The 25,377-nt window shown below is 39.7% G+C and overlaps 1 protein-coding gene across 1 annotated transcript; it reads left to right on the top strand.

Annotated features, from left to right (window-relative positions):
• Positions 1-5,978: 5,978 nt before the first annotated feature.
• On the top strand, positions 5,979-23,587 carry brdt (bromodomain, testis-specific). The gene is made up of 20 exons (XM_053430659.1): positions 5,979-6,307; positions 9,851-10,085; positions 10,282-10,419; positions 10,690-10,831; positions 11,493-11,614; positions 14,848-15,204; positions 15,291-15,419; positions 17,238-17,435; positions 17,537-17,718; positions 17,814-18,103; positions 18,214-18,327; positions 18,431-18,571; positions 19,838-19,893; positions 19,992-20,172; positions 20,671-20,741; positions 20,928-20,988; positions 21,086-21,192; positions 21,700-21,890; positions 22,520-22,742; positions 22,842-23,587. Exons 2-20 carry the CDS (start codon positions 9,894-9,896, stop codon positions 22,905-22,907), a joined length of 2,961 nt encoding a protein of 986 aa, XP_053286634.1. The 5' UTR covers positions 5,979-6,307; positions 9,851-9,893; the 3' UTR covers positions 22,908-23,587.
• The last annotated feature ends 1,790 nt before the right edge of the window (positions 23,588-25,377 follow it).

Raw genomic sequence — 25,377 nt, 5'->3', positions numbered from 1 at the left:
TATAAGTACACAACACACAATGGGGCATCTATTGCACTTTTGTCTATCCTGGGAGAGGGATCCCTCACATGTGGCTCTCTCTGAGGTTTCTACGTTTTTCCCCTCCAAAATGGTAGTTATTACTAACTCTTATTGAGGGTTAAGGACAGAGGAAGCCGTACCTACTTAAGCTCTATGAGACAAATTGTGATTAGTGAATATGGGCTATACAAATCAAATTGTATTGATTGATTGAGCAGTTCAAATACAGTATGGCTAATGTACAGATAATGTGCAGTTGTTATGTAAGTAATGTTCTTCCACAGGATGAGTAAAATAGCAGCATTTATAGTAAAATAACAACATATGTAGTTCTGGTGGGTTTGAATGTTACAGTCCTGGGGAAGAGATGGTACTGTCCTTGTTATGGGGAGATGGATGGGTGCAAGATCAGTTGGGGGGGGGGGGTTCCTATGCAGTCATGTGTTATCTGGGAATTTGGTGAGAGTGTCAAAAAAATATCTCACAATGTCAAAGAAATTCATGCGAGACGAACTCTTGGATCCAGCCCCTTAACCAGATCTGTTGTTTAATATCTTATGAAGGATCATTAAAAAATAGCATGCCTTCATATAAAAAAACATAAACATACACATCTGAATAACAAAGGGACCAGAAGATTAATACTGTCACCTGAATGGGGTCTCATTCAATATGTACTAATATCAAAAGAGAGAGAAAACAACATACAAACATAAAAACCAAAAAGCCTCTGACCACAAACTGTCACACATTCTACCCCAACTCACCCCTTCCTCAGACTGCAATACAAGATTCAGATCCATCTGTAAGGTGAGAGACTAAATAAACATAAGACGTTGCTAAATTTTCTTAAGATCTTTTTTCTATTTGTCCGGATCTGCCCAAAATATAATGGGATCTTTCTTGGCCTATGTCCCATCCTCCAACTAAGTTTTGTGGAAATCTGTCCCATAGTTTTATATGTTTTCCTGCTGACAAACAAACAAATAGTTTGACAGGGTTTAAAATATAAGGTCCTAACAAATAATATCAGTACTGCATGATATTATGTCAGTAAAGAAGCTGCGGTTAATGGTTTTTGAAAATAAATAGTTAACCTTTGTTGATTTATATGATGGGGTTATGGTTATTTTTCACTTAGAGGTTAGGCAGCCTGTATTTCTTGTATACGTTTTTTACGTTTACTCTTGTATTTTTTGTGTATGATAATTCAAACAATTATCATATACTCCTTGATGATATTTGCATCAAGGAGTCAACCATACACTGTGAATTCAATTGTTTACTTTTCATAATGAGTTTATGACGAAACTTCATTGTGAATAGATGAAACCAGATGTAAATTTCTTCTGTGTGCATCCCAAAAGTGGAAGAAGAGACACTCAGTGATTTTCAGACCTGGAAGCTGGTGTCCAGAGGATGAGGAACTGTCACCTTCAACTCATTAAACAGGTTCATTTAAAGGTGAATGTGCAAGACATACAGGAAGTAAAGCCGATTCCACGAAGAAAGCAGCATGTCAATGTAATTATTTATTTGTATAGCACATGACGAAGTGCTTTAGCCGTAAAACCATGTTTACGTCACCATGAAGAGAGGAACAAATATAATTAGTTTTACCTTTATTCTCAACCATATAGATACAGGCCGAATAAGAAAAGACCAAAGAAGTCAAGTTTAACAAGTTAAAGAAATTGTTACATTACTTAAAAAGGAAGTAGAATTGTATTTAAAAATATATGTTATCTTGAACAAGAAAACAAAACGAAAAAAATTCTAAGAAATGCACAGTCTTTAAAGGATGAATCATATTATGGTAAGTAATAATAGTTAATACTAGAGCAACGAACTAAGTGAAGTTGACAACATAAGATAAAATGTTTCAGAGAATATATGTTGTGTTTGTGGAAAATGTACAGTTGAAATGTTTCTGCGGTCCATGATGTCATTCTGCAACAGGGACCGTCTGTATGTTATTAAAGAAAAATAGGGATTCAAAATACCAGGAGTGTTAGTTGATTCGTAAAGCAGTGTCATGACGTTTCCTTATCCCCATGGGGACTGCTACAACTCCAAATGAAAGAAGGCTGAACTTGTTAATTGATTCCAAGAGAAACGTAAATTAAATTTTGTTTAAATAGGCCCTTTCATCATGACTGCCAGTAAACAGCAGTAGACGTTGTACAGCCAGTGGAGTGGATGAGGTAACTACAAGTTTCAAAAGAACCAGTATACTTGATGCTTGCTATTGTAACAAACTATAACACTTAACATGTCTCCTGCCTTTTTTACTTTTCTTTTCTAATCTTTTATATTGCTCTGTCCCTTTTCCAGCCATGTCTTTTGGACACTGTAAATATTTGATTTGTGGAGAGATAGTTGTTGGACTGCTACTGAGTTATCAGATGGACAGAGTGAAGAGGGATCCACTGCCTCATAAGGCCAAATCCCACATTAAAACTCGATTCCAGCTGGCTCTTACCGAGCAGTGACTTTAAGCAGACTGAGACGGTTTCTCATATGTTCTCAGTTTAATTTCAGAATACGTACCAATAACAGGAAAGACGAGATGACTTTCCTTGTTGTAGAGCATTCATGATTCTGTAATACCGGGTTTTATGCCCTAAATCATTGCAGAGACACATCTGAGTTATATTTAAACTTTACTTTTCTATTACTTTAACTAAAATCCTTAAAACTAAAACATATGCCACTGGACCACTCCTTACGTGTTTGGTTATCTGACTCCACATCTTTTACCTCCAACATATGGGACACATTAAGCATAAACTTAGTAGGTGAAAAGCCTTTTAATAATCGATCCCTGTGTGCATCGAGCGTGCTGCTCCTGTCGACTGCGGGGTTCCACAAAAAAAGTCAACTTTTAAAGTATTTTTTTAACAGTCAGACCCATCTCTTTCAGCGCCTCTACCACCTGTTTCCACACCCAAACAGATGGAATGCTTCCATAAATTTAGACTATTGAATTCCTCTTTGAAGTGCACATTGACAATAGTTTATAATTCATAATTCAGCATTTTATGTATACAATAAGCTAAACATAACACTTAAAGAAATCCATCCTAAAATTCAAACAAAGTGCCATGTACTGCAATGATTTTGTCAACAAATATATGTTGTTTTTGTTGCCCTCTTATGGATGATTCAGATCCAGGTTATCCTTAAACAAGTGAAGCGTGCTTCGCACACTTCTAACTACAAACACAAAAAAATGCTGATATAATTAATGTTTTTTTTTTTTATTGCTATTATTATTGGTATAATATTATCATTAGTAGTAGTGGTAATAGCAGCAGTGAATTATTACTTGCATGTTACTTATTTTAAAATTGCAGCTGTTTGAGGTGGAGGACTAACAAATTCACATTTGGGTTGCTGTAGTCTACAGAAATGCATCAGAGTTAACTTTACAAAAGGCAAAGGTTGTTGCCTTTAGTAACAAATACCCAGATATACTACAAGTACGTAGACATTATAAAAATAGGTCCTGAGTAAATGTACTTACTTACATTTAAGCACTAAGTAGCAGAAGTAGTGAGTGTCAGCTATAGTTCTCTCTCTCTTGTTTTGAGGAGTTTATATTTACTCGTTCAATAACAAATATCCTGTGTTACTCCTCACAAGCATCAGGGGGCAGAGCCTCTTCCTCTATGACCTCCTCCCTTCTGAACAAGCTTCCTGCCATTGTCCGGGGAACAGACACTGTGTCAGTATTTATGGTCCGACTCAAAGCTCATTTAGGACATCTGACAATCTAACAATCCATACATTCCTTTCCCTTTCTAAACTTCCCTAAACTTGACTTTTGTCTTTTGTATTGCAGACTGCCATATTGAAAATGTGCCTCGTCGTCTTAAAATTGTCTCTATTGCTCTCCAACTCCAAATTTCCATGAATAATAAGATTGAGCTACAAATTAACTGCAGGATTTTCTTGGTGAAACTTTGAATGATTAGTCAAGTTCTAAATCAATCATTTAAAAACAGAAGAGCAAATTAAACCAAAAATGCTCCAGCTGGATGACAAATGGCTGCACCCCCCCCCCCCCCCCCCCCCTCCTCCCTTGTCTTTAACTCAACTTAAATTAAACATTTATTTCCATTTAATTGTTTTCATCATTTCCATTAAAGAGTCAAAGATGTGAAGTACTTCCTTGCATAAAACAAACACCATTCCTAAAAAGAAACAAATTCCCACTTTTATTTTTAGCAGCCAAAGACCATTATGTCATGTGTCATATAGGTACATTTCTTTGTCCAAACAAAACTGCACATTGTTCGGTAGTCACTTTTCAACCCGTAAATCACAGACAACAACAACTTTCTTCAATCTTTTGCCACTCTGTCCTTGGATAAAGTAAACCATACATTTTAGTTCATGGCCCCATCTTGTGGGCAAAAACTGTAAATGATTCGAAGATGATTAGAAGTACTTTTATTCAAAAACTAAAATACTGGGGATGTAAGATTTTCCAAGAAACTTATTTAGTTTAGTTTTTATTGTGATTGCAGAGAAACGTCGGGAGGAATCGTGTCACACATTCCCTGACTATTATAGTAATCAAGTAATAGCCTGAATATGTATATTGTACAACATTTTAAGCATATTTTCAGTTTTAAATAAAGTCAAGTTAGCAGAGTCCAATAAAACAAATATAAAATAATGATAAAATAATTATTTTAGCAAAATTGGTTATATAGATTTGTGCTGCCTAACATTGTTTGATCACCAAACCTTTTGTATACAGTATAAAGACAGTTTTCAGAAGTGCACTATACACTCTAAGTGAATAAAGTCCACTGCTCACAACATCCTTGGGTAATCATGTTTGATATTTATATTTGCAATGCAAGTAAATCAGTAATAAGGCTTAATTATGTTTATTGATCCAACAATTAACAGCTGATGATAATTTCCAATAAGCTAAGATACCACATGTATTCCTTGTACATTAAGTCCACTGAGACATTGTGGTAATGGGCTGTATCTCATGATTTCATATGGGATATACATAATCAAATTAAAATTTCAGGCCGACATGAAATCTTTCATTTATGTTGTATTCTATCTGTATCTACCCTAGCCGAGTTCCATTTATACTGATGCTTCCCAGGCGTAATGTTTATATACTGTAGATACCAAGTTTACTCATATCGACCCTGTAGCTGCAGATAAACACTATTTATTTTGGGCATGCCCTTTTAGAGCAGGGGACCTGGACCAGATTTTAGGAGGGGGAATTATCTCAAAGTCAATTTATAATTTTTTCTACTTGATATATTTATACTTTTTAATCATATTATGTTCAATGAACACAATATAAACAAATCAACGTGGCTGGTCCTGACCATAGATAGACTGTAGTTTCCTGAAACATTACAACCTGGCTGAGTTCACAGGAAGTAAAGCGATATCTAGTTCAAGTGCTCCTCGTAAAGCACAAACTCACTCGCTTCATTATTATTATTATAAGCTTTCTTCATTCTGTAACTAAGGAAACTATTATAATAATCTTCTACCGTGCAAATATATAGTTCTTTCAGTTTTCTGTTCATTCAGTTTGAGGTTTAACATTTAAAGTACCCCAAAATACCAATATGGTACAAATAGTGAAATTGCAAAGCAGGTAAATGCCTTGATATCGCTTAATATGTGTATTTTTACATAATTGCCATCTACTGTATCACGCAGTTACTATAGGCAGCATTCATAGGTGGCTAGAGAGTCTGGTAGCGTGCATGTGCTGAATGAAACTCAGTTTTCCGAGTGTGGATCAGGACTTGAAACCAACGCTCCGCCCAGATCCCAGTCCTGCATCTTTCCCGCTTCAGTTCAGACATGTCGCTCCTCTGTCTGCAGCCGCAAAGCCGCAGTGTGCGAGCTGCTGCTGCCTGACACACACACACTTTATCAACATGACACCTGTCTGCCTGTGTCAGCATCGAGTGAAAAAGCTCCAGGACCCCTCCGTGACACCGAGCTGCCCTTTTGTTTGGAACAACTTAACAAAACGTACTTCTCCTCCTCTTTAAAGACAGTCAACTGCACCTCTGCAGGACACACACACACCGGGTCGTGTTGTTGTTGCGTGACAGGGATCGCTCTGAGCGCGTTTGTCCGCACAAAGGCGAACAGCAACACGTGTAAGTCGCACGCTGACCAATCACTTGTGGAGGCTCGAGCTGAGGGCTATAAATGTGAGGCGGTTACCGTAGAGACCTCTGCGGCCGGGGAGCTGAACGCAACAAGCTGTCATGCCCTGAAGGTAACGCTAGCACGGTAACACTTGCTGAATGTAGACTTTGTCCGGTGTAAACGTGTTTCCGTGTAGCTGGTGTGTTTACTGGTTAGTGAGTCAAACGGTGGAGGAAGCTAACACGAGTTAGCAAGGAATCTGTAACGTTAACTTCGTCTCAACGGGCAGCCGGTGTGCAGCGTTAGCCGTTTTTAGCACAACACAGCTACGGTTAGACACTTGTGCGAAACGTTAGGAAAATGCAACTGACAACCCTCGTTAGCCTCGTCTCCCCAGATACAACCATAAATGCACCAATGACACGACGAGGAAAATGACAATCTGTCGTTAGTTAACGAGCACCGACCAACCGGCAAATATCCTAAAGTTGTAGCGCCCAAGGGCGACGATCAACCTTCGCCTTTTTTCTCAGCTGATCAACCTACCACAGATGCTGGTAACTAATGCGACCGCCTTAGCTAATCGAGCATTGTTCCCTTTACAGGCCACGCGAATCTGACAGCTAGCGTCATTACTCTCTTTACCATTGTTCCTCTCAGCTGTGCTCATGTGCAAACGAGCCGGCTGACGCTTTATGCTAACCAACCAGCAGTGGGTGTGTTGCTGGCTTCACGTGTTGGCTAGAGGAGTGTCAACAGTGCAGCATGCCGCCATGTCTGCTGTTCACATCCTGGAGGGACGCATCCTGCACGTGGTTGTTGAATTCATCGCGAAATCAAGTTTGGCAGATCTTAGCTAACATAGTGTTTAAAATACTTTGATCTCATAGTTATACATTAGAACAGGAGTAAGGTTAAACGATAGATCGCCTGGTACCTCACTAGAGGAAAAGGTGACTTTTACATGTTCAGGCCTTAATACAACCAGTGCAGAAGTGTGTTTGCAGAATTTGTTAAACAGTTGATGTGTTAAATTTATTAAGAGGAAATTAATTTATTGTCGCCATCACACTCCTTTTGAAAATTAAAGGTTATTCCAGATTAGGAGTAAACCTACTGGGCCGGGTTTAAAGGATGCAACTGTGTATATTTTGTTTAAATTAAAGGACACCAGTAAATGCATGGCAGGTTCACCTAAAAACCTCTGTCTGAATATTCAAAGTGCACCAACGTTTTACTCAAAATTAGGGATTGGAATCGGCAGGGACCTCCTGATAACATACAATCACGATACTTAGGTGGCGATACGATATGTATTGCAATTCGATATTACGATTTCTTGCGTTTTTTTGTGTTTTTTTTTAAAATACTGGACCGTGGAAAACAGTTGAATCATACCGTTCAAATACAACAGTCAAATTCACTTAGAGTTTTACAAGTTTTATTTCAAATATTACCATTAACTTAATGATTGCTGGACAGCCAATTGAGAAAATAAATTAAAATGTGCCCTATTATTGTATAGTCCCTGTCAACTGCTCACAAACTGACAGATTAAGAAATGTATGCCACTTAGGCTACTTTTAAACAATAAATACAAGTTAAATTAAATAGAATGAATAAAAGTTTACTTAAAATATAAACTTTGAAATAAACAAAAAGTAGGCTTCACTGTTGTTTGCATGTAGGCTATGCAAAGCTAGTGCTTGGGTATGTTTAGATTCTTGTGCAAAAACAACATGCTCTGGGGTGAGGTTGGTCCTCCCCCCCATATATCCTCCCCCCCCCCCCCCCAATAAAAACAATACATGTCATTCATAAGAATCGCATTTCGTAACTGAATCGATTTTTTTTTTTCCCCATCCCTACTCATAATTAGCTGTTTTATTTGTAATTTCCAAAAGACAATAATGCTGATACTTGTCTCCTTTTTTTTTGATGATGAATTTAAAAGTACAATAGCTCATGACCCCCCCGGACTTTTCAAATGAACGACTAACTCATCACCTTGTCTTTGTGACAGCAAGACATAGTAAAGTGTAAGGACTATGCACTTTAATCTAAATCAACAGCTCCTTGAAATTCACCAATGTTGGCGCCTACATAAACCAAACAAAAGGAGTAATAGGTCAATAAGAATCTGGATTTCACTAGATTCATTCAATTGTGAAAGTTTTGTTTGCTTGCTGTATTTTTTTGGAAATAAAACCAAATGCAACTAAGATGAACAGAATTTGCAATGCTAATTTTTTGGGTTGGGTCACAAATAAAGATGGGACAGGAAAACATTTAGAATGTGCAGGTTGTATGGCCCCACTCTTAATTATTAATCTCATAAGTAGTATAGTGGCCATTTGAAAGTGCTTCTGAGAATAAAATGATGGCCCATTTGATCAGTTTTATAGATGTCTGTTGGACAGCAAACTTCAGTTTTTAACTAGAATAGCACTCTTTAATAGAGAGTACATACCTCTGCCAAGGACCAACAATCCTTAAATTAAGTCAAAGATTAAAAAACAAAGTTCTGCTTTTTTACATCTAGATTCATTTATTCACTATTCTGTGGGAAAACACAGAAACCATTGAAAAATGCCCTATTTCACAATGTAATAGAAAATGACCATCCCTGTTGCTTGGCCTCCTTTAACCATGCTTGTAATTATAATAATGTAAATATATGGGTACTAGGATCCTCCAGGCAGAGTTTGTGGGACATATTTTAGCTAACTTGTAGTACCTTCTCCTTCAAATACTGAAAGTGTTATTTAGAAACATTCATCTGTCATAGTCCAATGTTGCTCCTTGAAATGTTAAATGGCACAGTTTCTGGGAGGTACACTAGATGGCAATATTACCCATGTTTTTGGAAAGATGCCTTACGTGCAGCCATTGTTGATGACCACTATTGACCTTTTTAAGCAAATGCTACTTACTTTCCATGCCATGACAAAGAGGTGGAGGTGATTACTAGTGTTGTTCATCTTGGAAAATGTTTCCTCTTCTCTATTTGATTTGTTTCCATAAGATTTAAAAAAAAATGCTATCTGGTATATAGAGCAATATAACACAGGATTGTACGCAGGTGATCGCATCTTTCCTGCCGGCTCAATGATCATCAACCTTATTTTAATGTTTACCTCAGTAGGGATCACGGACGGTTCTGTCAGGTGTACTCAACTCAAAATCCTGAACTGTTAAATAATTTAGTTTAATATTCAACAAAACAGATGGACTACTTCAGGATTGCAACGTGTCCTCTTAATTCAAATTAATTACATTGAAGCAATGACTATATGTTTAAGAAAGACAATTCTATGACCGTCATATAATTATGCATTAAAGAATAGAATCTAGCAGTGTTTTCTGACTTCCCTCCTCGGTCTGAAGTACTCCCCCTTAATAGTAACAAATACTTGGTTATAAACTTGGCATCACTGAATATCTCCAGACCTTTTCCTTAAAGCTCCACATTCTTAGTCAATGTGTTGTGGCTAGACATGTGATGTTACCAAATTGGATGTTCTTACCAAAGCATTCATATAAAGCATGGATGCTTGTTAATATTCTAATGGCTCTCAGAGGCATTCAGCACTGATGTAGTAGTAAGACTTTTGTCACTACTAATTTACATTTTTACCAAAGTGCTTGAAATGACTCCATACTCCTTGTTTAGGGAAGCGTGTTATGAGTGCCAAATTGGAGCGTTGGACAACACAATGTCTGACGTAAACGCCTTTCCTGCTGGGAGCGGAAATCCTCCTCCACCAGAGGTCACCAATCCCAAGAAGCATGGGCGTGTAACCAATCAGCTACAGTATCTGGAGAAGGTGGTGATCAAAGCATTATTGAAGCATCACTTTTCATGGCCCTTTCGCCAGCCTGTTGATGCAGTGAAACTGAGTCTGCCAGTAAGTGGGACAAATTTCGACAGATCAAGTAGGAGCCTGACTGTAAATATACTGCTGATGTTGTAAACCATGAGTTTTCTGTCTCTGTTACTTATAATACAGTAACGCAGGTTGTCTCGGTGGATCAGTTCCATTAGGATGCAAACTGGGAAGGGAAGACTAATGTATTAATGCTGGTGTCTTTGTTGTCTTTCAGGATTATTATACAATTATAAGAAATCCTATGGATCTGGGAACTATTATGAAGCGTCTTCAGAACAAATATTACTGGGAGGCACATGAGTGTATTAAAGACTTCAACACTATGTTTACCAACTGCTACATGTACAATCGGGTAAGAGAATATGATTTTTGTGCTGTTAGATGCCAAAATTGACAACTGAACATAAAATATAATACACTGAAAATGAGTCTGTAACCTGACATTGTTTTTTTAATCATAATGAAAATATTAGATCATATTCACCCACCCAGAATGGCTAATGTTTTTCTTAGGTTATCAGTGCTTAATATATACACAGTTCAGACAGGATTGTCACAAAGGTAAATATCACCCTCATGAGTGCTTTTATTTAATTATATTCTGGACATTTTCTTTCCACAGCCTGGAGATGACATTGTTGTTATGGCAGAGATTCTGGAGAAGCTTTTTTTGCAGAAGTTGCCCCAAATGCCAAAGGACGAATACAATGTTACAGCAGTCACTCCAGTGAAGGAACCAGTGAAGGTGAAGAAGTCCAATGCAGGTATATTGTTCAATGATAATTAGGGCTGCACGGTATGTATCGGTCCGATATATTATCGGCTCTATTATGGGAATTTTACATTATTTATTTATTGGAATTAGAAATGATAGCTGATAAAACGTCCAATAAACGTGCTCATGACGTCATACATCCGTGGCTGTCCATATGTCAGAACTATAAACTGCTTCCCTGGTGTGGAAGCACTTTCTGAGAGTGACTGTAGGGTTAAGGTCTAGCCGTGAGATGACATGAGCCTGGACCAGTGTTTGTTGCAACAAATGTGCAAAAGTTCATAGAAGGGGAAACATATTTGCATATTTTAACACTACCAATCTCATAAGTCACCTTAGAGTTCCTAATTGCTACGATTATGTATTTGTTTGTGTTAACAATGGAATGTTAATTCATCCATATTGCTTACTATATTGTGCAATTGTACCCTCAGGTATGCATAAACTACAGGCTATGCACTTCTTTTTAAGGAATTTGAAATTATTGTCAGTATCTGTGTATTGGCCATGTGAAGGATGTAAATATCGGTATCGTCCACATGCACTGCTATTGCAGAACAAGCATCTTTTTTCTGGAAAGTAATTATATGATTTGATTTACAATCAAAATTTGTACCAGGTTATGATGCCCTTTAACTACTGTCATGCAGGTGTGTTTAAGCAGAGATCCCTCGTTTCAGAAGTTGTTCTCCAACAGACAGTGACGGTCATCCCTCCTCATGTGCCTCAGTTCATACCACCCATACAGCTCTCTGCACAAATTGACACAGCAGTAAGTATTTTAATGGTAGTTGCACACCGGATACTCAATTTAACTCAAGGAGTCAATTGTCTTTTTTTGTTTACGAGACAGTTCTGAAGCTAAATATTATTTCAGTAATAAATCAAACGTGTTGGCAGGAAAATATATTTAGTTTTTTCACTGTTTTTCTTGTCCTCATTCTGTGGCAGTTGGACCGAAAACATAACAACTGCATCCATACCACACCAAATACAAAAATAACAACAGAAAACATTCTCTATTAGGGAATTGGTGTTGCCTGACACCATTACATTCTACAGAAATAAGGAAATCTCTTGGCGGGCTTGAGCTCAAAACTTCTACTTACTTGACATCAGTTACAATAACTCACTAAATGGATCCATCAAACCAACCACAATATTGCTTGGATATACCTGGAGCAACTGTCAAAAAAAATCCTTTGAAATTCATTAAGATATTCAATTCCATCCCAGCCCAATGTCAATTCACTCTTCAGCCAGCGGAAGATGTGTAGACTTTCTGCTTTCCTGACGTCAATGGGACGCAAACAGTCGTGATTTTGTTTAGTTGCTTGCTGATTGGCAGAGCAGGGTGGACGGACTGGGGTGTAAGGTTTAACCATGTCTTGGGTGTAGACCGGGCCCGATCCATTCACAGCACTGTACGCAAGTACTTATGTCTTGAAGCAGATGTGGGCAGCCACTGGTAACCAGTGAAGGGAGTGGTGGAGCTGTGTAGTGTGAGTGAACTTATGTTGGTTGAAGACCAGTCCAGCTTCTGCAATCTGGATGAGCTGCAAAGTTCGGATGGCAGTAGCAGGCAGACCAGCCAGGAGGGAGTTACAATAGTCTAGGTGTGAGATGACCAGAGCCTGGACCAGCACCTGTGTCGCCTTCTGAGTGAGAAGGGGACGTATTCTCCTGATGTTGTGCAGGATATATACGATCAGGTTGTTGCAGTAATGTTGGCAGTAAGGGAGAGTTGACTGTTAAGTGTCACACCCCGGTTCTTTGTGGTCTGGGTGGGGCCTACAGCAGAGTTGTCGATGGTGATAGTAAGGTTTGGAGGATTGGTGAGAGAGCCTTTCCCTGGAAGGAAAAGTAGCTTGGTCTTGTCAAGGTAAATTTTCAGGTGGTGTGCGGTCATCCACTGAGAGATGTCAGACAGGCAGAGATTTGTGCTGCTACCTGTGTTTCAGATTGGGGAAAGAGAGAATTAGTTGGGTGTCATCTGCATAGCTATGGTAGGAAAAGCCATGTGAGTGAATGACAGTTGGTGTACAGAGAGAGGAGGAGGGGACCCAGGACTGAACCTTGAGGGAACCCAGTAGTGAGAGGACAAGGTTCGGACACAGATCCTCTCCAAGTCACCCATTAAGTGCGGGGTTGAGGTAGGATGAGAGCAGAGAGAGAGCCGAGCCTGAGACACCCAAGTCCTGAAGGGAGGAAATAAGGATCTGGTGGTTCACCGTATCAAACACAGCAGGAAGGTCTAGAAGGATGAGGTCAGAGGAGAGAGAGGCTGCTCTATCAGTGTGAAGCTGCTCAGAGACGGCAAGGAGGGCAGACTCTGTTGAGTGTCCTGCCTTCAAACCAGAATGGTGAGGATGAAGATAGGAGGAGAGTTGATTAAAAAGATGGTATGCTCAAGTGTGTTGGTGACAAAAGAAAGAAGAGAGACAGGTCTGTAGTTGTTAACTTCAGATGGGTTGAGGGTGGGTTTTTTGAGGAGAGGGTTCACTCTTGCCTCTTTAAGAGAGTTGGGGAAACAGACAGTTGACAGGGAAGTGTTCTCACCGATAAGAGTTTTCTCTTTATCAATTTTTGTCTGAGCAAAAGAACGTTTGGCTGCAGAAATAGAGGCAGACAAGGGGAGAGAAGAGACTGATAAGTGAGCCGGTCTTCAGGGAGTTTTGATTTTCGCCATTTCCTTTCTGGTGCTTGTATAGTGGCCCCTTCGGCGAGCACTGAGTCAGACAACCACAGAGTTGGGGGAAGACTAGTGCTCCTGTCGTGAAGTAAGAGGACAGACGGAATCAAGAGAGGTGGACAGAGTAGAAAGGGGAGTGTCTGTGGCAGAGTTAGGACACATGAGTAAGAGAGTCAGATGAAGGGAGGGCTGATAAAATGGATGAGGGAGAGAGGGTGCGAATGTTGTGATGGACAGGTACAGAGTCTGAGTTACAGAGTTGATGAGATAGGGTTGTCAGATTGTGAGAGGGGGAGAGAGTAAGAGATGATGAAGTGGTCAGAGACGTGAAGTGGGTTCACAGTGAGGTTGGAGGTAGGGCAGTGCCTGGTAAAAATAATATCAAGGTGGTTGCCAGCTTTATGAGTAGGTGGGGAAGGAGAGAGCGAGAGAGCAAATTAAGAAAGTAACTGTAGTTAGTAAGACGACTTCTCTATCTGGATGTTGAAGTCGCCAAGAAGGACAAGTGGAGGGCCACTTTCACTGACCTACACCGCCTGTCCTCAAATTGGGCTCGCACCTGTGGTTCTAGTGGGTGCTTGTGGAACAGTTGGGGGGGGGGGGGCCCTCGCTCACATTGACGGACGGCTGGTCAGGTGCCACACCTCACCTTACAAGCTCTATAAACATGGATATGTACCATAAAGTCATGCAGACATCGCTCACAGGCATACACAACCCTTATTTCATCATTACATTATCATACACATCACTTAAACTGCATTATGTTCTGTCTGTATGTCCTTTCATTATTTATCCTCTGTTTATCTTATCAATCTTATATTTTACAAATAAAATTACAAAAGAATAGGAGATAGATAATTTACAGATTTACCTTGTGAACCCATTATAGGGGGAATTATATAGACTTACTATCTTATTATTATTATTATTGACCAGAGGGTCACTCGTAATGAATCACGATTATTCACTGCAGTTTTTTGCGTAATGTGAATAAAACTTTAATACATTACCTCATCCGTGTACACCTGAATCGAGTCAAATAGATTTTCATAAGCAATCGTAATGAAGCCTCCCATGAATAAAACGCTGCTTCAAGATGATGCTTCAAACTTGGTCTTTTGTTGATGTCTTGTTTGAGAGATACCTAGTGGCCAAAGTCAAATTTTGTCATATCAAAATCACCCTGCTATTTTCATAGCCTGTTTGTGCCTTTAACACAACTTTTAAAATGCCAAGATGTAAAACATAGGATAAATTAACTTTGGTCAGTTTTGATGACTTACTGTTTTTTTGTTTTTCTAACTATATAGATTAAAAGAGGTTTTAAAAGAAGAGCAGAACCCCCATCCTCCACCGCCTCAGCGATCACCAACGTTGCGTTAACCCCTGCTGAGGAGCATGCAGCACCAGGCACATTATCCTCCAGGAGAGGCGGCGGTGGCGGCAGACCCATCAAACCTCCTAAGAAAGACTTACCAGCCTTTGAGGAAAAGAAGGTCAAGTTGTCTGAGCAGCTCACGTACTGCAGTGACATCCTGAAGGAGTTGCTCTCAAAGAGACACTATGCACATGCATGGCCGTTTTATACCCCTGTTGATGCCGTGGCTTTGGGCTTGCGCGACTACCATGACGTAATAAAACAGCCAATGGACTTGAACACCATCAGGGTAAAATTACTATAATGATGATTAACTGTAGTGTATATAATATAATTTTTTTGTTAGAGCAGTTTCTCTGACTGTTATATCCTCAGAAAAAAATGGATCAACGAGAATATGCTACTGTAAAGGAGTTTGCTGGTGACGTGAGGCTGATGTTCTCCAACTGTTACAAATACAATCCACCCACACATGAAGTCGTCTACATGGCAAGAAAACTCCAGGTATGCTTTTACTTATTCATTTTTGTATTTATGTGTCGAACAATTCAGTTGCCAAAGTCATGATTTTATTCACCAAAATGCATTTTTGAGAATCCATAGGGTCTATCAAACGCATTTGTATCTTATTTTAATGTTAAACGCTAACACTCCCGCTAGCAGTGACCATTTTCATGGGGAAAGTGTCTCTGTCCTCTTAATCTCGGAGCCTGTTGGCTTCGTCTGATGACAAATTAGTCTCTGGGGACAACAACTGATGTTTTAGGGCTTCCGGTGGATATCCGCGCCTTACACTGTTCACCGTCTGGTTTTTCCCATCACATGAGTCTTATTTTTCTCCACACAAAACCGAAACATTTCTGAAAGTGTTTTAGGTCCCCTACAACATTTCGACTCATCATTTATATGTATATTTGCCATGTGTATATAAATGCAGATCAATCAAAAACCTGATAGCCGATGCATTTTGGTCAATGTGTTCCATCTCTTGTGTTCCATCATCCACATGAAGAGTCTTCCTATGGGCAATCACAGCTCAAACGTTATCGGTCAAACTAGAAATGGAAACCAGGAGGCTTCATGATTCAAAATCTTGTACCTCACTTCAGATTCTGCATATGCACATTAGTGTTCTTGGCTTGCCTCTGTACACTGTCAGTATGGACGGCAACAAGTGGTTGTGGGCATTGCTGTTTATTTGTTAAAGGGCCCATCGTATGCCCATTTTACCACAGTTGATATGGTCCCTTGGGGTCTTAATGAAATGTCTAACATATTTTGGTCAAAATACCACAAAGATCATTTAAAACGGCACCCTTTTTAACCTGTCTAAAGCAGCCCTCCTCAGATTGACCGGTTTTGAGTTCCCCCCACCCCTCATCTCTCCTTCACGAGATACAAGCGCCTAGATTTTTAGCTATCCATTACCTCTGTAGAAATATGGCTACTGGAGACGAAGATACAATCTTGCAACCATATCGTTTTGAACCAAAGTCAGGTGGGCTCGAGAGCTAACGCTAGCCGGCTCCCCGGCAGATCCGGGCGCCGGAGCTCGCGAGCTAACGCTAGGCCGCTCCCAGGCCGGAGCCGGCTGGTGCCGGGCGCCGGAGCTCGCGGAGCAGGCTCCGCGTTAGCTCGCGAGCTCCGGCCATGTAGCAAGACTCCCTACACGGGCATGGTGTGGCTATGACGTCCTTTCGCTCGTAATCCCATTCAACGCACTCTAGCGTATTATGACATAGAGGAACCACAACAAATCGCGGGAGTTGTTTTTTTCCAGAGTTTTTGGGACGGTAGACATGCCAGATACCCAGATTAACGTGTAGAAGCACTACAAAAGTGGAATTTTCATAATATGTCCCCTTTAAATCTTTGTGATGCTTATCAGTAACGGCTGGCTCCACTGTTTCAACAGAGTGCTTTAGAGGACCCATCGTATGAAAATTCCACTTATGTAGTGCTTCTACATGCTATTCTGGCATGTCTACATAATTTCACACCATACCCATGTAGCGAGTCTCGCTACATTGCCTTGAAACCCCCCAAGGAACCATATCAACTGTGGTAAAATGGGCATACAATCGGTCCTTTAAAGCATATTACCGCTGAAATACCTGTATATTAAGAGCTATTGTAAAGAAAGGATGAGGGATTGATTAGTGTTATAACAGATAAAACTAAAATAGAAAATGCATCAAAATGTCCCTGCACCATATAGAATGACCACGGTCACCCTTTTAAGTATAAGTACATGCTTTAAGTGTTTATATTACATTATTATTATAATTATTATAACACAAACAATTTTGTTTTTACCAACAGGAAATTTTTGAGGCTCGTTATCTGAAAGTCCCACAAGAACCAGAGTGTTGCTCTGTACCTCGCCAGCAAGTTATCAATGAAAAAAAAGACGGGGTCAGCAATATGCCGATCTCAGAGAGTTCTGTCAGTGAAAGCTCCTCAGAGGAATACGGTCCGTCAGAAGATCGGTCCATGCAGCTGGCCAGCCTGGAGGAGCAGGTGGTTAACATGCATGCCAGTGATGAAGCAAATGTCATTTTGAGAAGTTATTCACTTCAGTGCACTTCACCCAGTCGTCTCATTAATGGCTGACTTCTCAGTTTAGAGCCGTCAGTGATCAGCTGAAGAGACTGAGCGAAGATCCTGTGATGAAGCCAAAGAAGAAAGACAAGTTAAAAAAGGAGAAAAAGTCCAAAGAAAAGTTTGCTGCTGGAGTAAAGTACAAATCCTCAAAAGACAAATCTCTTGTTGGAAAAGTCGCAAACAGCAAAAACACTTCATTGTGAGTGGTCATTGTACTTCGTATAGATAATGGTGAACTGAGAATGCTACAGTCCGTGATTCGGATAATAATAGATGTTTCATGTACATCTCCAGGCATGGAAACAGACCCAACATTCATAATGTACCCATAAAATGTGAGACTGGGGTCCCATCAGTACCGATGACTTACCAGGAGAAGATGCAGTTGAAATTAGATATGAACAAGCTGCCCGGCTACAAACTGGGCAAGTTTGTGAGGATCATTCGTGCCAAGGAGGCCTGTCTGAGAAATTCTTCTTTAGAGGACATCGAGGTGGACTTTGAAATGCTCAAGCCTTCCACACTGAGAGCGCTGCAGAGGTTTGTCGCAGCATGTCTCAAGAAATGCAAGAAGAACATGAGCAGTAAGTACAACTCAGTCCTGCTTTGTCAAAACAATTCACAGTTGGGTTTAATTTGTATGTATAAGGCTTTTATTTTAAATATGAGAATGGAATCAACTTGTGTCCTGCAGATAAACAGCTGCTGAAGCCCACAGGAGGACTGCAGACTGGAAAAGTAAAGGCTCCTGGGAAATCTGTGGTTGTCAACAAAGAGCAGCACTTGATAAAGAAAAAAAAGCCAGTTGGTAAGACCTGAATCCCATTAACATTGAAATTATCACAATTACGTTTCAGTGTGTGGGGCCCTGATTGTAAATATCACAATTTTCCCTTCATTTTTGTTAATAGCTAAATCTGTGGCTTTTACTGACGTCACCTTCCTGCCACGCTTCAGTGAGAGCAGCAGCAGCTCGTCGTCATCCAGCTCTGGCAGCAGCAGCAATAGTAGCAGTGGTTCTTGCACTTCTGAAAGCTGTGACTCTGGATCAGGTTAGCTTCTCTCTCTTCAGCAGGCTGCCCTCATCTCCCTTTGTTTTACAGATCTCTAGCAACAACGCCGTGATTCACCTGTTGACCTTACTACCACGTTTACAAACCTAAAATCAATTGAGGGAATTTTCTACAATCAAGTATTTGTCACAATTACATTTCAGTGTGTGGGGCCCTGATTGTAGAAATCACAATTTTCCCTTCATTTTTGTTACTAGCTAAATCTGTGGCTTGTACTGACGTCACCCTGCTGCAACGCCTCAGTGAGAGCAGCAGCAGCTCGTCGTCATCCAGCTCTGGCAGCAGCAGCAATAGTAGAAGTGGTTCTTGCACTTCTGAAAGCTGTGACTCTGGATCAGGTTAGGTGCTCTCGCTTCAGCAGGCTGCCCTCATCTCCCTTTGTTTTACACATCTCTAGCGACAACGCCGTGATTCACCTGTTGGCCTTACTATTACATTTACAAACCTAAAATCAATTGAGGGAATTTTCTACAATCAAGTATCTGTCACCATTACGTTTCAGTGTGTGGGGCCCTGATTGTAGAAATCACAATTTTCCCTTAATTTCTGTTACTAGCTAAATCCATGGCTTGCACTGACGTCACCTTGATGCCACGCCTCAGTGAGAGCAGCAGCTCGTCGTCATCCAGCTCTGGCAGCAGCAGCAATAGTAGAAGTGGTTCTTGCACTTCTGAAAGCTGTGACTCTGGATCAGGTTAGCTGCTCTCTCTTCAGCAGGCTGCCCTCATCTCCCTTTGTTTTACAGATCTCTGGCAACAACGCCGTGATTCACCTGTTGGCCTTACTACCACGTTTACAAACCTAAAATAAATTGAGGGAATTTTCTTCAATCAAGTATCCATGTAGTTTATTTTTTCTTTTTAAATTAACCAGATAAAAGCTACAAATATCTGGTCCAAATAAATGCAATATTTGTCGTTTAATCCCACCTTAATTACACTTTAAGACTCAATGACAAAATCCACTGAGACTCAAATGTATAACTTTTTCTCTCTATTGTTTATTTTCCATATAGATTCATTGCTCTGTACATAGAAATTGTTGACCAGTTCCAATTTATTTGTTAATGTTGTTGCATTTCTTGGTCTTTGGAAATAGTTTATTTCTAGAAAGTAGAAATCCTTTCAATCCTGTCATTTTGTCAAGAGGTTTTGCAGCACATACTATTTTACTCTCATGTTCATTCACATATTCTACATCACAAAACAGGAATTAATTCAATTATCTTACATGCATGTTTTTCAGAAACAAAAAGAAAGAAGCAGAAAATGAAAGAATCTTGCCAAAAGGTTAAGACAAAGGTAAATAATGTTCATCTTTTTATTCAGAGGAATGAGAAGATTTTATGTAAGACAGCTTTGCTGTCAACAATGAAAAGTAAGATTTATTTTTTCTTGAGTTAAAGGTTCCACGTGCTGCTTGCAGTAAGCAGATAACCGAGACAAAAGAAGTGACAGAAGCCTCAGTCAAGCCGTGTCAGCCTCCTCCTGCTGTGCAGTCCTCTGTTGCCGAAACTAAAGGTCACCCAACGCACCACGATGCACAACAGACCTGTGACATGCTGACTTTATCGCCTCCAGGTAATTTTTCTGTCTGTCTTCTTTGTCCCTCAGCAAAGATTTGCCAAAACATTACGTAAATTACTCTGACTTTTAACAATTTAAATATGTCTTTGTCAAGACAATACTGGAAGAAAAGTTCATCACTACCTCTCCAAAAACCTTCTTCGACAAATATCTCTCACTGAGATTTATTTTTCATTAAATCCAGTGAAACTTCCTTTGCCACCACCTTTTCCCCTCTGGCTGCCGTTCCCCTTAAATTGTCCCATAAGCTCAGTGTCCTTCAGAAAGACCAGCAGAGGGATGCAAACTCTGGTTCACTTGACTTTGTTACCTGCCATTTTTTTTTTTTTTTCAGTGTGACATAATAGTTTATGTATAATTCAATCCAATCTCATGCTGCTTCCTCCTAACTTCTGTTACTTTAACTTAGCACTAGGTCTCACTGTATATTTGTTTGAACAAGCTCAGCTGAGATGTATTGAGGATCTTTTCTTGTGATTCACTATTCCACAGACTTGTCTGCCCTCCTGTCCCCCATGGCATCTCCAGTACTTTTACTGGACTGGGCCGCTGCCAGATTTGAGGTAAAGCAACACTTTACGCTGTGGGCTTTGATTATTAGAATATATTTATATTTTACACCTTGCTCCTATACATCATTGTAGCAAAGTGGGAACTTTAAACCACTTGAGATCTGCAAAAGCAAAATTTGTGTACATTTTCTATTTTGGCCTAATTAAATGTAAAAACTAAATCTGTCCTTTCATCAGGCCCCATTACTGTCTCCTCTTAGCAGCAGTCCATTACAGTCCAAGGATGAAACGGGGTCCAGTAAGTCCCTGCAAGACCCTTAACATTCTTTTGTTTTTGATTAATTTAAGATTACTATTATTTTAGTATAACATTTATTTGTTGTGGTTTGTTCCAGATTTCAGATTTCCTAAGGAGGTCCTTGACAGTCAATTGACTAATGTGCCTTACATCAACACATCAAGTAAATCTGCTGGTGAGGAAAAAAACCAGATCCCCAAAAAGGTTTGTGCTGTTTCAAAGTTTATTAATACAGATTCCAAATATTCTTCCCGACATATTAAGAACGATTCTGCAGATCACGGAGTGAGTGGTACAACAACCAGTATTTAATATTTGTTTTATTCTTAAAGTGATTTGAATTGTATGCCAAAGCAAATTTAAAAATTAAATTTCAAAACTTAAATTATAAATGCCATTAACTTTTGCTGAGTGTTAAAATTTACAATTTAAAATATTTTAATTCTGGTCCAAGATTACTTATATTTATGTAGTGTCATCATTTATTTAGAGAAAGGAGCTTGGTTTCAACTCAAAATCATCACACAATTTATCTTTCCACCACCAGAGGGCCTCAAAGTATAATCCTCATACAACTAATGTTGTAAGAGGATTTCTGCCAACTACTGGCCAACATAAATTTCTAAAGGTATAAGGGATGATCTTCGTTGGTCCCAGCCATCTCATTCGAAATCAATTGAAACTAAACACAGAGATCTGATTTTTATTCAGGATATTGTTCTGAAAAATGCTGAGTCTTGGGCGAAAGTGGTGAGAGAGTCCATCACCCCAGCTGCCAGCAAGGCCTCAAAGGAGAGCTTCCAGCAATTCCGTAAGGCTGCCATAGAAAAGGAGGAACGTGAAAAAGCACTAAAGAAGAAACAGGTTGAAGACGTGAAGGAGACTTCAGAAAACAGCAGCAGGTAATCTGACAGAAACAGCAGCAGCATTGAATGTGTGTCTGAATTCAGTTTATTTAAATTCTCAAAGGGATAGTTCACCCAAAAATGAAAATTCAGTAATTATCTACTCACTTCTAATGTATATAGATGGCGTGGTGGGTGAAGTTTTTGAGTTAACAAAACACTTTTGGAGTTTCAGGGGTAAACAGCATTGCAGCTAAATCCAATACAATTAAAGTAAATGGTTATCAATTCTTCCATCGCAAATAGATAAAACGTAGAATGCCTTCATACTGCTCCTGTGGTGTCAGCCAAGTGTCCATAAACCCTGACAGAAATGATCCCTGTACACTCAGCTTGGCAGTGGGAAAGACTATGGTTACCTGCTATCTCTGTCTGTAGCTTGAGGTTATGTGGAGTTTCGAGGGTTATCCTTTCCTCAGCTAGTTCACCATATGTTCTATTATGAGGAAGGGTAAGTTATTCCTATTCTCAGATATTCCCTCATACCTGTCATATTTTACTTGTTGAAACCTGCAAAAATCCTATAAAAGCAAAGTCACAAGCCAAACCAGTATTTCTCTCCATAAGCTTGATAGCTGATTAAAAAAAATTGCAGCTTTTAAGTAACATGTTGGTTTTCCATTTAGCCTCCCAGGCCCATGTAAGACTGAACAAAATCTAGATCCTGTTAAAGAGGATCCTGATTCACCAGAGAGGATTTACACAGAGGTTTCCTCAGATGCTCCCAAAGATGCTGAGCAGCAAAGAGCAAATTCTCCTAAGGAAGCACAACTTCCATCCACACAGCTCTCCGTGAAGGAAAGGGAGATGGCCCGCAAAAAGGAACAAGAGCGTCGCAGGAGAGAGGCTGTGAGTAGCTCTTCAGGGTTTTTGCGTGACATTGTTGTTTATGGTACTTGGTTAAAATGGCATTTTGACAGTTTTTTCCATATTTCTCTCTCTGTGCAGATGTGTTGCATTGACATGACAATGCAGCGGGACATCATGACGACATTTGAGCTCAACCTGGACTGAAAATCTACTGGGATTTACTTGAAAAATGTCCTTTCGTGCCAGAGTTCTTTCACAATTTCACAATCGCTAATAGATGAGAGAAAAATCTCACCAAATGTAATCAAATATAAATGTGTCTTTACCTTATGTTGTATCTGAAATGGATCGTAAAACTTCTGCACTCTTGAATTTGGGATGATTGGGGTGAAACGTGAAGCACGTTTTTCTGTTCTTTTCACATTTGAACGAGTCCTCTTATATGCGACTGTTGTGTACGACTAATCCATACACTGTAGTAAAAAATGACACATTGTTTTGGTGTTTGCTGAAACCTGCAGTGTTGTTTTTGTTCTGGTGTTTAGGATATTCAGTTAACCCTATAACTACCACGCCTCAGTTAATCCTGACTCAAAAGAGAAGTTAAATGTTGACAAAACACTGGTTTATATGTTCGAGTTACACGCACAAGTCCTTTGAATGTTATTTTTTGCACTAAAGAAAGATTTACTTTTTGAACAGAGACTGAAGCTTTTTCTCACCAATGTTTCCAAAGTGGGACTGACTTCATCATCTCAGTTTCCTATTTGCTTGACAGTGATTGTGTTTACTGGATACGCACCGCACTTTGTTCTTCATACAGTTCTGCCGGTTCCAAACTTGTTTTGGGGCATTATCAGCATATTCTGTATGTTTGCGTTTATATAAGCTATTATATTTAATGTTATTTTTTTTTTTACTCAAAGTAATAAAGCTATTTTCACTAAGCAATCTACATCATCACTTCATCACTGCATACAGTTGTAAATGCAGTATAGTGCAGATAGCAACTCTTCCCCTCATCGTTGAAGAATTGCACATCATCTGTATAGATTTGTGGAGCGGATTTCACACATCAATTACCTTAATTTCACTAAATAGTGAAAATAACAGCCATTTCATGCAAGACCTACCAGAGCCAAGCCCCAATCCTCTCTGTGCAGTGAGTTTAGTGGAAAAAAACCTTTGATTGGCTCATTTAATATATTTTAGCATCTGCCACATGCAATTTTGCCTCACACCTCATCTACTGACTTCAACTAACTCAGGCTCAAAGCGCTGCGATTTTAATCTCTGCTTGTCCTGCAATGAGACATAGGCTACACAGTGTGGAGTCCAAAAACTGACAAAATAAAAGGATGCCAGACCAGTCAAATTGACTGAATACATAAATATTTAATGCTGTTGGTTAAATAATTTAGTTTAAAAAGAGTGCTTTATGGGACACTTGGGCATACGACAATGTGTACCCAAGACTTGGATCGAACCACTGAGCTTCTGGTTAGAGGATGACCACTTTTCCCCAACAGCCACGTTTGTGTCCCTCTGTTTGAAACCAATGACCCTCCCCAAAATGGCTGTAAAGTGATATGGCCCCAGCTCTGATCAGCAGTGATGACAACATGATACCTGTATGGTTGTATTAAAATGTGCCTTTTTTTCGCACTATAACATCTTAGATGTCACCAGCACACAATGATGCTGTTAAACCAGAAACCATGTGACTACACCTTTTTTTTCTATACTGTCTATATAGCTGTGTCTCCGGGGCTTCACCCTTCGGAGGCTGCATCTGAGGGCTGATTGTGTCACAGCTTGACTCCACTAAGTGACAAACGGTTTTTCAAATAGGAAATGCTCAGTTTCAAAAACAAGATTTACTGACTAAAACCTTCAAAGGAGTTTCAGAAATATTATTGCACCAACCCATGGATGAAACCCAACAGATCAGCAGTCTCCATGGCAGCTAGCTGTGTTGTTCTTTTTGTGCCTCTCCAATACATGGACTGAATGTATAAATTTGTGGTTCTGGTTTTGTATTCAGGGGATGCACCACCCACAGACTGTAGCAACACCTTAAAGGTTGACCATACTCTCTGTGGCCTGTGTCCACTGTGAAGTTATTACCTGACCCCAGATTCCATTCCAGTAGATCGATTTATTATTGTTTCTCAATTCAGAGGCTGCATCCTTCAGAGTATGTGGCCCACGAAGGAGGCGGTCTTCATGTGCCCCGTAGACCATGAGGAGCAAACCGAAATGAGACGGTCTGGTCTACGGAGGTTTTCAGTGATCAGCATCACTAGCTTGTCACGCCCTTTTTGTTGTTGCCTAGCAACAGAGCTTCAGTTGGACATGACAAGGACGTTTTAATGCCCCTTGGTTATTTAGCATGTGTATCATTAGCTGTTCAGTTGAATTGACACGGGGTACTCAGGCATTAGACGTCTCAATCCTTGTTTGTCCCCAAAGTGCAATCAATCCTGGGATATGTTGGGCTGGGGATGATCCACCTGTTTCTGCCTTCGAAATGGGACACTTCAGTCATATATGATACATCACTTTTAAGGAAAACTGTCAAACTTAACATATTGACTTGCCGTCTCAGCTATTTAACTGTGTTAAAGGTTCAGTGTGTAAGATTTAGGGACATCTGGTGGTGAAGTTTCATGTT

This window comes from Pleuronectes platessa, chromosome 9, assembly GCF_947347685.1.
Source record: "Pleuronectes platessa chromosome 9, fPlePla1.1, whole genome shotgun sequence".
Lineage (NCBI taxonomy): Eukaryota > Metazoa > Chordata > Actinopteri > Pleuronectiformes > Pleuronectidae > Pleuronectes > Pleuronectes platessa.
This window is presented reverse-complemented; position numbering and strand designations above follow the sequence as displayed.